Source organism: Gambusia affinis, linkage group LG16, assembly GCF_019740435.1.
Source record: "Gambusia affinis linkage group LG16, SWU_Gaff_1.0, whole genome shotgun sequence".
Classification (NCBI taxonomy): Eukaryota; Metazoa; Chordata; class Actinopteri; order Cyprinodontiformes; family Poeciliidae; genus Gambusia; species Gambusia affinis.
Genome location: NC_057883.1, coordinates 13,115,204 through 13,128,241, shown reverse-complemented (window position 1 = coordinate 13,128,241; position 13,038 = coordinate 13,115,204). Strand labels below are relative to the sequence as shown.

The 13,038-nt window shown below is 38.1% G+C and overlaps 1 protein-coding gene across 1 annotated transcript; it reads left to right on the top strand.

The window, feature by feature from the left end:
- Positions 1-8,551: 8,551 nt before the first annotated feature.
- odc1 (ornithine decarboxylase 1) lies at positions 8,552-12,934 on the top strand. Its single transcript, XM_044141896.1, has 11 exons — positions 8,552-8,673; positions 9,320-9,468; positions 9,625-9,758; positions 9,974-10,147; positions 10,259-10,431; positions 10,508-10,724; positions 10,811-10,894; positions 10,983-11,145; positions 11,248-11,363; positions 11,463-11,677; positions 11,759-12,934. The coding sequence occupies exons 3-11, from the start codon at positions 9,657-9,659 to the stop codon at positions 11,895-11,897; spliced, it is 1,383 nt and encodes a 460-aa protein (XP_043997831.1). The 5' UTR covers positions 8,552-8,673; positions 9,320-9,468; positions 9,625-9,656; the 3' UTR covers positions 11,898-12,934.
- Positions 12,935-13,038: the final 104 nt, after the last annotated feature.

Here is a 13,038-nt window from a genome sequence, read left to right as displayed (position 1 = left end):
CTTGACATCTGCCCTCATAGTTGTATTATAAGCATGGCTATGAAAAGACTCCTAGGTAAGAGGGATGAATGTGCATGCAGTCATTGCATTTTGTGCACAATGGAAAAATCCAAAAAGAGTGTGAAACTTGTATCAAAGCATGTTACTGAAAAGTTTAGTGGAAAGAAAAATGCCGTTTTTGACAGCCAACACATAGAGATGTACCCAGACCACAAACTTCAGCTGTTGTGTTCTAGAACCACTGGGAAAGAGAAATAGAAGCCTGGACTGTGGTCCGAAGTCCTCTTTTCAGATCAAGGTAATGTTTGCTGATCATTGTAGAGTCAAAGCTACTGACGACTTCAGGCATTTGGTTTTCCTGTGCATTTAACACATTCCAGCCTAACTTATTCTGTGACGAACTCCAGAAGAGATACTTTTCAGACAATGGAAACGTAATGGTCACAGCAAAAGTGTCTTCAGCCAGACGCGTTTTCAGATCTCCTGACTGCTACAGGAGATCCCTCCTCCCCACAGCTGTAACAATGTCCTACAACTCTGAGTAAACTCGGATAGTTCTACACCTAATTTTCCTTCTGAAGTAGTACAATATTATCAATTTGTCAGTTTGGATAAAAGCATCCGCCGAATGTATAAGCAACATTAACATAAATTCAAATGTGCTAGAGGAAGCTAAACGCCGACTTAATTTTGATGCATTCACAAACAAACTTAAAACACAATTATCAATTCTCTCAAAACTAAACATAAATCCACAATTGACACCAATGTGAGCAATATATTTTCTCCTACCAAAACTTACAGTCCCAGCTCTGTTCTGGGGTTTTATTTCCACCAGATTAGGATTCAAGGAGAAAGATGATCTTTATTTTTATATTAATAACAAGTACATAATCTTTTTCCCTTAGAAGTAAGAGTTTGACACATTTCAAATATTAATAGGAAGCTAAAGGCCTTTGGGCTCATTAAAATGCATTTGATTCTAGTGTGTGATTTATTTGTCACATTTTGTGTTAAAAAGTTTTTTTTATTTGCCTATTATTTATTTTTAATTTTACCTAGACTTTCACCAATGTAACATTTTAGCAAATCTTTGAATATCAACGGATTTTTAATTTATTGTAATTTGATGACCATGTTGATGGGGGATATTTTTTCCAAATGTGACATTTCCTACCTTTATTCCTTCCCTTCCCTCTCCAGTTTAAGGACACGACCATTCAGTAACCTGCTTTGTAAATAGAGAAAGAGAGAGGTTGTGTAAAAATCGTGTTTTTGTCGTCAGCACAGAGTGTAAATGGGGCTTGATGACTAACCTGCAGCCTCGTTTCCTCCTTTGTGTTGGCACATCAGTCACGTTGTTTCCCTGTGTAACACATCAACATCATTGCCCTTGCAAGCGTCTTGTCTCCTTTTTCTTCCTCAAAGTTACGGCTTCACCGTGGCAACCAACAATTAGGAAAGAAGAAGTAGGTCACTTAAAAGCAAAAATAAAGCAAAATAACACAATGTACCATTTAGGGCCACAGACGCTGCATCTCTTTCAAAAATACCACATCAACCTAAGGATGATGCATCATAGCTTTTGTTTCAGGTCATTGCTGGTTCTTTTTCCTACTTCTTATAAACATAGCTCCCAGAAAATGCTACAGATGATGTCTGTACCTGCTTATTGTGACTGAGAGACAGTTTTTTTTTTTCTTTCTAAAAATGCAAATGAAATATGCACTAAAACATACAGGACAATTGTCAACAGATTCCCCTCTTCCAATCAGCCTCCACAAATCTGACCTTTTTGGAGGAGTGATCAAAAAAAAAAAAAAAATATATATATATATATATATATATATATATATATATATCGACATCGAGAAAGATGTCCTGTATGGAGATGGCTACTGCCCATGTAGGAGACACTAAAAACTTATGGAAGAAGGTGGTTTAGTCAGAGACAAAAACTAAGCCCAGCATACAAAATTGGAGGAAAACTCACTCTGAAGATCATTCTCATGGCGAAGCATGGTGGTGGCCAGAATTTAGTGGAAGATGGATTGACCTACATAGAGTGCAATACTTTAAGAAAGCCAGTCAAGAGGTTAAAAAATCTTAAGTCTGGCACAGAGTTTCACCTCTCAACAGCGATCCTAAAAATACAGCCAGAACTACAAATGAACATTATTAATCAGGGGTCTCCAACATTTTCTATAGAAGCTGAAAAGGCTGGCGACATTTTGAAAAGAATAAATAAATGAAAACATCCCTAACATGAAAAATGTGCACACTTTTATGGTAAAACTTAACAATCGAAATTTTAAAGCTATTTTCAGGTTTTAAAGCATAGAAAATGCATCACACTTTGTGTTCAGTGTGAATACTAATACTATTAGCTGGTTGCCGTGTCAACTTGCAAACCAACGCAGCCTTGAAACAAGCATAGAGTGTCTGTTTGCTTGGCAGGGCTCACATTGTGTTCTCAAATATTTCAGTGTTTTACACGTCGACCTGCTGCAACTTTGTATGTGGATAGCAGACCTCCGACACTTGAACGCGTAGACCTGTGAGTTTGTCCTTCTGTCTGTGTCTTTTTCCTGCATGGGGATCAAAGGAGTAAAATATGCTGATGCAGCCTTTTCGCTGAGCTGCAGGCCAACACCCAGACTCACAAAAGATATTCCAGTGAAAATGTGGTCACTTTTGTCCTCATCTCCACACAGCCTGGAGCGTAACGTGTTGGAATCTGCTGAAAGAAGGATATGATGAGTCAGCAGAGGGTCAGATTAAACAATGGGGACAGAAATGAGCTGAAAGTTGCAGGAATGAACCTCGGGCTACATTTAACCTTCTGACTGATTGTTGGTAATATTTTTTTTTTTTTAGACACATGATACATAACTTCTTTATTATCATAACATTTTGGTGTTTGGAATTCTTCCTACTTTGTATTCCTGCACAAATTTGTGTTTGTCTGTCAGAAAATCACAATACAATGTGTTGAAATTTCGCAAGATTTTGTTGTGTTCCTTGAAAATTAATTTAAAAAACAAAATAGTTTTTTTGTTGTACCTTCATTATTTGTGAATAGGTGAAAATTTTAAATATTACATATTTAATATATATATATATGCAGGACAAACATGAGTTTGTTCTGCAACTTTTGAGGACGGAAAATGGCATAAGTAATAGGTAGCAGTCTGACGGCATCAGCCTGGTGAAGAAACCAGCCTTGGATGAGTCAAGGCCAAAAATGAACCTTTAAACTGAGTCTTTTTAATAAGGGTATTGTGGTAACATGCCTGACTTCACAGCCAAACCTAAATTGCAAGTGACTGTCTTCAGATTCAGTGAAAATGTGGAACATTGTGTTTCCCTGAAATATCTCATTGTTGCAGCTCACAATTTTATTTTTTTTTCTTGAAGCAAGACGAGAACAGCAACAATTTGTTCTAATGTGTTAATTTAGGTATAATGTTGTGAAAGAGTGTTTACGCCTTGTACAACTTTTTTTGTTTATTTTGTCAGACAATCTGACTAAATGCGATCATGCCAAAGCATGTTAGTCAGATTTAAGTCCAGATATTGAGTGTGCCACTCCAAAGACATTCAGGAGTAGACTTGCTTTAGATCACTGTCCTCCTGCTTGACTCAAGCAAGCTTGATCTGAGCTTAATTAATAGTAGATTTGAGTTTAAGAACGGATTACTTTCTCCTACAGTAGAGAGCAGAACTCACACTTTCATCAATTACAGTAAGTCCTCAAAGTTGTTAAGCAGTTAAACAGCACAGGACCATCACATTACCACCGCTATGTTAGTTTTAGGCCAGACAATAGCATGTTGACTTCAAAAAAGTTCCTCAAACAAAATATTATTCACAAATTTTCTTGTGAATATATTGAGGAAATGTGATTCAGGGACTTGCTTTCTTTTTGTTCAGCTATGGTTTTCACTCCAATAGATGCATTTCTGCCCAGTGTCTTTCTTACAATTGGATAATAAACACTAATCTTAACTGAATGAGGCCTACTGAGTTTCAGATGTTGTTCTGGACTGTTTTGCAGCCTCTTGACTGTGTTCTTAATGAGATCTTGGAGTAATTTTGGTGGTCCTTCCTGGGAACGTTCTATACCGTTCCATGTGTATTTCAACTGTGGGTTCTCACTATCATCCACGGGAGTCCCAAACCAATCACTGTCTCAAAATTAGATATGACTGTAATACTGAAGTCAGTGACTTTATTTAATCTATTCTTGATATGATTGATTAATCTTATATGATGTGTGGTTGTTGTCAGTTTCTTTAGCTGTGATTTTTTTTTTTTTTTTTTTTTTGTGAAACATGTAAATGTGACAAAAAGACCAAGGGGAAGACATCTGGAAGCAAGTAAAAACCTTTGTGCAAAGCTCTGCATAAAATTATTTCACAGTTTGAAGCCGCATGTCTAACCGGTCAGAGTGACAAGTAATAGAGGTTTTACCTACATCCTACCAGACTGTTGATCTCCTGCACCATCTGTTTGCTTGATAAACCAAGTGTTGAGACACCATCGCCAGCCTCTGTCTGGGTCAGCCAGAAATGTTAATCTAATGGAGGTCAAGCCCTCATGGATTTTGATTGCTTACTTCCTAACACCTGTGATTCCCAATCTCTGACCTTACAACTACCTATTGGTTTCACAGGGTGAATCAGCTTAAATGAATGGATGAATCAGGTGCTGGCAGCAGCTTGATGCAGCAGAGTTACCAATAGAAACCAGGTTGGTAATGTGAGATGACTGCAGCTGGAAGACCGCTAGAGGATAATTTAAACTCTACTTCACCACCATTCAGTCTCTCACTTTACATGTAGATCACTACCCCCCAACATTGTCCTGTGTCCCACTAACCCCCTGTTTATCCACCTTGATTAAAACTATAGAGCTCTTTTTACCGTAACCCTTCGACATCATTTTATCTAATTTTAAAATTTGTGAGATGATCTAAAAGTTGTACGTTTAACAAAAAAAGAACAAAAAAAAGAAAAATAAAACAATGTAAGAATATGTATTCCCTAGCACTGTGTCTAAGGTAGGTTAGATACAGTAAAGAAAAACTCATTTTTATTTTAGGCAATATCAAGCTCATAAATATCTTCAAAGTGCCGGTTGCTCCAGAATGCATTGATTAAACCCACTTACAAACTGTCAAAAATATTAAAAAATAGGTGTAAGTGTTGAACATCTTTTCATGCCGATGTAATTTGACAGTCTAAAAAGCAATAGTGGGCTGGGTTTGGCCCCCCAACTCTTGAGCTTGACACATGTGCTACTTTATATTACTACCTCTTTAACTTATCTTTATTAACTTGTTCTACACTCTTCAGTGTAGAACATTTTCATCAACTCTTTCTCTCTGTTGTTACCACATCTGTGAGTGTCACTCACATTGTTGAAAACGTGTGCCAGTGCATTTGTTCTGCATTTCACAGCTATCTTCTCCCTCTTGATAAAGGTCCACGTGGACCAACCACTTCTCTCTCCACTCTTCATCCTCCTTCGCCTCTCCCTCACCAATCCGACCAATACACTACCTTTATTCTATTCTTTGAGTCACTGAAGTCAGTTACTGGTTCGGAAAAGACCTTGGGTATTCTAAAAGCTGTTGAGGGAAATAACAGTGACATTCAGCACCGCAGTCAAGGCCTCAAATCCTGTACTGTATCTTGTGGGCACCCACCAACAATCATCATCCTTGTCTGATGGTGGGGCCTTGCGACTGTGGGCGCTGGGCCACAATAGTCCACAGTTACGATAACAGACACTGTACACAGAGACAGAGCTAGACATTACAAGAGGAAGAGAAGGAGAGGGGTGAAGGAGAGAACAGCATATTAGCTGCATAAAGGCAAGAAACAAAACAGAAAATAAAAGACTGCAAGGATGTGGAACAGTTCACCGTGACATTTGTTTTAGTGTTTCCTGATCTTGTGATTTTTAAATAAGTCAATATCTGTAGAAAATGAATTAGCCCTCAAGTATTTGCCTAGTTCCTGGATGCTTTACATAAGAAATTAGAGCTTCAAGGGTTTGTGCTTTGCATAAAAATAACTGCAGATTATGTCAGTGTTCAAATTTTCCTGTCAACCTCATTTAAACTTTTACCAGCACAAAAACAGACAGTTTCTTAGTTTTAAAGAATTACATCTCCTGGTAAAAATGACTTCACTTAAAGACTCTGCAGAATGGAAACCCTGAAGTGTTCTGAGGACAATCTAGATTGTGGTTTGAAGACCTGGAAAAACCATCAGGGCCACAGATATGTGGTCTGTGAGAAGCCCCAAAACTTCCTCCGATCTGATCCCTGTGCAACATTTCCATATGTGTTGGGTCACAATAACCAAAAACCTTAATTTTCCTCCATTTGGTAATGTCTGCATGTAAACCAAATGGCTAAGAAAACGATCTTCGTGCTGATCAGAGTGTGCTGTCAGGGTGAAATGTCTGCCTGGTTTGAAAATTATAGCACTTAGAAGAAGAGTCATGAAAACAACCTTGGTACAAACCAAGTTGTTGTGTCATAAAATGTGCCACATCAAAAAAACACACACACACACACACACACACACGCACACGCACACACACACACACACACACACACACACACACACACACACACACAAGAAAACATACATATATAAACATATGAAACAGTTATTATATCTATCTATATCTATATATAGAGAGAGACATAGATAGATAGATATAGATATAGATATAGATATAATTACTGACAACTTAAAAAATTATTTTTAAATGCAAAATGTAGTTTGATTTTTTTTTTTTTGGAGTCTGCAGAGTAAACTGAGGAGAAGCATCAAGAAAAAAATAGCTGCAACTGTATAAAACTTGCTATGGAAAACTAAATCAGCTTGTATTTTAGGTATCCAAATAATTGGTTGATGTAACACAGCAGTAAACTATAGAAACATGTGACTTCGTAGGATTGTTGTGATTCAGTGTGAGTCTGCCATGTCAGTTGTCCTTTAAACCTTCTCTAATCTCATCATGCAGATCACAAGCTCACATTGAGACCAAACAGACTGCAGACGAGCCAGGTGACATCGCTGAGGCGTTTCTGTCACTCAGAGCTGACAAATCATTGCAAGCAGCCAAGTATGATTGGGCTTCTCTGTTAGCGACACAAGCATAATGCAGATTTGTAAAAAGAGCCGCCGGCTACATTTCATCATTCACACTGACAGGTTATATTCTATTGACCTCCTGTAATTTTTAATTGTTTTTTTTTTTAAAGTTAGGTTTAACTTTTTAGAAGTTAAACCTAACTTTTTGTGTTCAAATAAGTCTTAATAAAGACTTATTTGAACATTGATTGTCTATAAAAAATAATATCCAAGAACACAACAGTGTGAACAAACCTAATACAAGTTGCCTTAATGTTTTCCAATTTAAGCACTTGGTGATTTAAATTATTTACCGATATTTCTTAGTTGTCTTACAAGATCTTCTGACAGCCTTTGCGCAAACTGACAGGTTTGCACATTGTCAGGTTTGCACATTGTCAGACATACCTTATTTCTTCATAATGTCTTGCTACTTTCTAAGAAGTTTTCTTTATGATCATCCACCACCATTCCAGTTTGTCCCTTTCTATCTCCACTTTGTTTGCAGAAACAAATCACTTGTACACAAATCATGTTTTTGTGTATTTTTCGATAGCCTATTTCATTAATAACAGAGATACAAAATGACCCAACCCTACATATCTTTTCATTGTATTCTTTTAAAATGAATGTACCATATTTCAAGTTATTATAGTTCTTATTGGGGCTATTTGACACTTTCACACATGGAGGATTATAATTCCCAACCAAGCCAAAAATAATTATTTATTACAGAAAATATTCTTATATTTTCTGTAATAAATAATTATATAACAATATTTTCTTTCAGTAGAAAGAAACAACCTTAATTTTCCTTCCAAATGAAGGAAAATTAAGGTAAGTAGATAAGTAGGAACTTATCTACTTATAAGTTCCTTATAAGTAGATGATGTAAAACCTTTTTTAAGCAATACAAAAGGACGTTTGAGTAAAACCATTGGCACTCTTACTACAATTTGTCAAATTCTTCATAGATAAATAGCTATCTTGAAAATGACAAAAAAGTTTATCTAAACATACCAGAGAAGTTATCAGAGACATTTCTTGAATGGTAATAAACTAAAAGATGTGAATGAGATGCGTTATTGCAGTAGTAGTACCAATAAAGTACATATAGAGAATTATGTATTTTATTTTACCAGTGGCTAGCTTAGGAGTTTTTTCTGTTATGTCTTAATCTCAGTGTAGGGACAAAATTAGGCTCCTCGAAGAAATAAATTTGGTTTGAGGGGTCTGCTGCACCTCCATAAACCTGGTGTGTGGTCCCTTCAGCGGAGGTCCCTCTATCCACCATGTGGATGAGTTGACAAGCCTAAACCGGTTCCTACGTGGATGGGAGGCCGGTTTCAGCTGGCTGCGTTGCCCTGGAAACGGCCGCTCTATAAATACTCCAGTGCTCGCTCTACTCTGCTCAGTCAGGCTACACCTCAAGCAGTGCGCTTCACGGGAAGGGACCTGCTTCATTTTAAACCCCAGCTTTCTGGTCTAATGGACAAACTCTTTGTAAATGCTTTTTAAGGTAAGACTTTGCCATTTGATGAGTTTCTGTAATTAATTGGTCGGTTAGGTTTAGTGTTATGTTGCTCTTAAAAGCTACGACGTGGCCGGTGTTACAGTCTGTTAAGCTAGCAAGCCGTTTCCTTTGTTACCCTTACAGCGAAGCCATGGAAGACTTATTCTCTATAACTGGTCTTGGTGTTATGACAAAAGAGATGTTTTTGTCTTTCTATTTTGTGATTAGCTTTAATGATTAACGGTTTTTTCTTTTAAATCTTTTGATGAATGAGTTTCGCAATAAATTGATAACGCAACATTGCCTCATGGCGTTAGGCGCTCCAACGGAACCGGCATATGAACGTCATTCATTGCTGATTGGTTAGTTTTTACTCCATGGTTCGAAATGGAAGAAGGTTCTTCATCTCTGATTGGCTAAAGCGTTAGACTGGGTGTGACTTAAAAGGAGCTTGTCTTTCAACGATTTTTTTTTCAACCTTGGTAGTCATAAGTTATACAATCAGAAAATCACGTGAATGTATCGATCAAGGCGCCAGTTTTAGACTGAGTAACAAAGCATGAAGTTATTAATTCACGCAGCTGTATGATTACACATGTATTGTTTGTACTTTAGATTCACTAGAATGCTAAATAAAAGTTCCTCCTTTCAGAATCTACACTCTAGGAAGGCACACTCCAGCTGCTCAACAGGCCCAGGCCTTGAGTTGTATCTTAAGGGGTTTAACTTCACTGGTGAACCACCTTGGCTTCTCTGCACCTGAGAAACAGCAGCTCCATATTCCAACTCTTTCATATCCAAGTAAGTGTCATGTTTTACCCTAGTGCTTTTGGAATTTCTTACATTTTTCCACAGTAATTATACATGTCATGTCCCCAGAATCTAATAAAGTTGAGTAATCAATAACAGGAAAAGATGCTGTCTTCTGAGTATTCTTTTTTCTATTTTTTCTTTCAGTTTACGTGTGACAATTGAAAGTACTGATCAACATGAACACCACCACACCCAACAAATTTGAATTTTCCTTTCTTGAAGAGGGCTTCTCTGCTCGGGACATTGTTGAGCAGAAAATCAATGAGTCATCCTTGACAGTAAGTATCCGGTGACGTTTATGTAATGGACAGATGGCCTGATTTGCTTTGTCAGTAGGATACACTCTGAAAATCTACACCTTTGGTTAAACCGGAAAGCCTTTGTTCAAGTGATTTTCTTTTAGAATTGTTTTTTCCTGTAATAAGTTGGTCTAATTCACTATTCGTATTTGTTAAAGGTAATCTAGAACATTATTTTTGTTGTTCTATTTCAGGATGATAGGGATGCATTCTATGTCTGTGACTTGGGAGATGTTTTACGAAAACATCTCCGTTGGGCAAGAGCTCTGCCTCGCATCACTCCTTTCTACGCCGTCAAGTGCAACGACAGCCAGGCTGTAGTTATGACTCTGGCATCATTGGGAACTGGCTTTGACTGTGCAAGCAAGGTAGGCTTTGGGAGCTTCCCATCAATGCTGTTAGCACAATTTATTTATTAGCTGAAAGTGCATTGGTCCCTCCTGCGTTTTTTGCTGACTGTTGGTATTGTCCTCCCACAGACTGAGATCCAGCTTGTTCAGTCCCTTGGAGTGGATCCAAGCAGAATAATCTACGCCAACCCCTGCAAGCAGGTCTCACAAATAAAGTACGCATCTGCACATGGAGTCCAAATGATGACCTTTGATAGTGAAGTGGAGCTCATGAAAGTGGCCCGTTATCATGACAATGCCAAGTAAGAGTTTTGCTTTTTAAACACGATTGTCTTTGATTTTTGGCCTTTGTTAAAGCCGTTTCTGTTCTCCGTTCAGGTTGGTGTTGCGCATCGCCACAGATGACTCGAAGGCTGTGTGTCGCCTAAGTGTGAAGTTTGGTGCGCCCCTCAAAGCTTGTCGCGGTCTCCTGGAGCGGGCGAAGGAACTGGGGCTGGATGTGATCGGTGTCAGTTTTCATGTTGGCAGCGGCTGCACTGATGCAGAAACCTACACCAAAGCTATTGCCGATGCTCGCTGTGTCTTTGATATGGGGGTGAGTTGCTCGTAAAGAGTGTATTCAGCTGTAATTTATGTTTTCTGCTCTGCATAGAAGCCTAAACTTAATGTCTGGAAATGCAGGAAGACCTTGGCTTCAAGATGGATCTCCTGGACATTGGAGGAGGTTTTCCTGGTTCAGATGACACTGAACTGAAGTTTGAAGAGGTAGACTGAAATGTTTTTGTTTAACCAGTCTTCTGTTTTTTCAGTAAAATTTTATTTGACTTATGTGTGGACTCATTTCCATTTATAGATTACAGTAGTAATCAACACGGCCCTCGACAAGTACTTTCCTGTCGACTGTGGGGTCAGGGTCATCGCTGAGCCTGGACGCTTTTACGTGGCATCTGCTTACACATTAGTAGTGAACATCATTGCTAAGAAGGTCATCATGGATGACGAATCATCTTCAGATGGTAAGGGCTTTGGTTGAACAGACAACTGAGATATTACTTATCTCAGTTAATTATCTCAGTTAATTATGACAATGAAACTAATTGCTTACCTTTTTCCTGCAGAGGAAGATGAAGGGACCAGTGACAGAACTTTGATGTACTATGTCAATGATGGAGTGTATGGCTCCTTCAACTGCATCCTCTATGACCACGCTCACTGTTTGCCGACATTGCATAAGGTCAGTCAGATTCAAAGTTTATCACTGCGGGGAGATCAAAGGATAAAAAAAAAATGCTGACCAGATCTTTATAAACTTTCTTCCTATTGTTTTTTATAGAAACCAAAACCAGATGAGGCGGTGTACCCCTGCAGCATATGGGGCCCTACATGTGATGGTCTAGATCGGATCGTGGAACTGTGTACCCTGCCTGACCTCCAGGTGGGGGACTGGCTTGTTTTTGAGAACATGGGTGCCTACACTGTAGCTGCTTCCTCCACCTTTAATGGCTTCCAAAGACCAGACATTTACTATGTCATGTCCCGTCCTGCCTGGTGAGTTTTTGTCTTATAAATTAACTCATGATGAAATTCTACAGTTTTTAAAGTTATAATTTGTGACCATTTCACCTTTAGGCAATATGTGCAGCAAGTCTGCTCCCAGGGCCTTCCAGCTCCGGTAGAGGAGTCCTCCTTGTTCGACCTTCCAGCATGCTGTGGCCGAGAGAGCAGCTTGGACATGCCCACTAAGCCTTGCCATGCCCATGTGGTTTAAGACCAGCTACAGAAAGAATCAGTTTTCTTTAGATTTATTCTTTTTTTTTATTTGGTTGTTTTATTATTATTTTTATTAAACTAAGCAGATAGTTCTCAAGCTAATTTCTGAGGCCAGTTACTTGACAGGAGAGAAGTGGGGATGTTGTTGCACATATTTCAGTGTTCTGTACAGAAGCTGGGAGTCAACCTTTGACTGAGGCTGAATCACACCTTGGATCATCTCTGTGGGTATTGGATAAGGTGTAACAAGCAGCTCTATATAAATATAATTTGCTGCAGACCTCTAGTATTTGTATGAGGTGCTTCATTTATGTGCCTATTTTCAGAACTGGGAAAAAAGTAAAAAGCAAAGATCTAAATTGAAGAGCTGACATCACATGTCAGAAGGACTCAGCTCTGAAAGTATTTGGAGATGGAGGTGGTTGTTGGTTTTTGGAAACATAAACAAAATTCCAGACCTTATTTATGCTTACTGACCTGCACCATGTTATTAGGTCAATGTATTTCACCGCTAGCAACTAATCACATCTGATGCCCACAAAGCAATGGTCAGAGGTGAGATAAAAATCCTTAAATGGCTGCTATAATTATCTTTTCCATGAGCTCTACTTCTGAACAGAACCCTGCCAGTGTTAGTCTTCAAGATCTTAAGCATCTTGTGTTTTTATTTCAATGTTTGTAACTGTAACTTAGGTCTAACAACTCAAGTTTTCAGAAAGTGTTTATATAAATGTTGTGTTACGGTATTAGTATTCACAAATGGATTCTCAACGTAGAATAAAATCTTGAAGATTAACACTTAAACACAGGGACTCAAACAGCAAACAACACCCTCCTCTCTATTTTTTTTTCTTTATATTGTGGTAACTCTTCGATAATATTAATATGTATGTTTATGATATTAACAAGACTCAAAGTTTGCCCATGCATGTAAACTGGATATGAAAGAGATGGGATAGCACATTCATATCGCTTTCCTATGGAAACTTTTTGAAGTTTTGTATTTTTTTAATAAATATTAGGTGCAGAACCAAATCTTGGCTTTTCTTTTTAAGAGTGCACATGTCAACATTTATTTTTACACAATCACCAACTCTGGTGCCATCTAGTGATCACATTTTGAATTTATTTAAGACTAA

Excerpts from the sequence above, each read along its gene's own strand:
- odc1 (XM_044141896.1), top strand. The coding sequence starts at position 9,657 with ATGAACACCACCACACCCAACAAATTTGAATTTTCCTTTCTTGAAGAG. Across the intron at positions 9,759-9,973 it reads TCAATGAGTCATCCTTGACA|GATGATAGGGATGCATTCTA; the intron begins GTAAGTATCCGG and ends GTTCTATTTCAG. Across the intron at positions 11,364-11,462 it reads GTTTGCCGACATTGCATAAG|AAACCAAAACCAGATGAGGC; the intron begins GTCAGTCAGATT and ends TGTTTTTTATAG.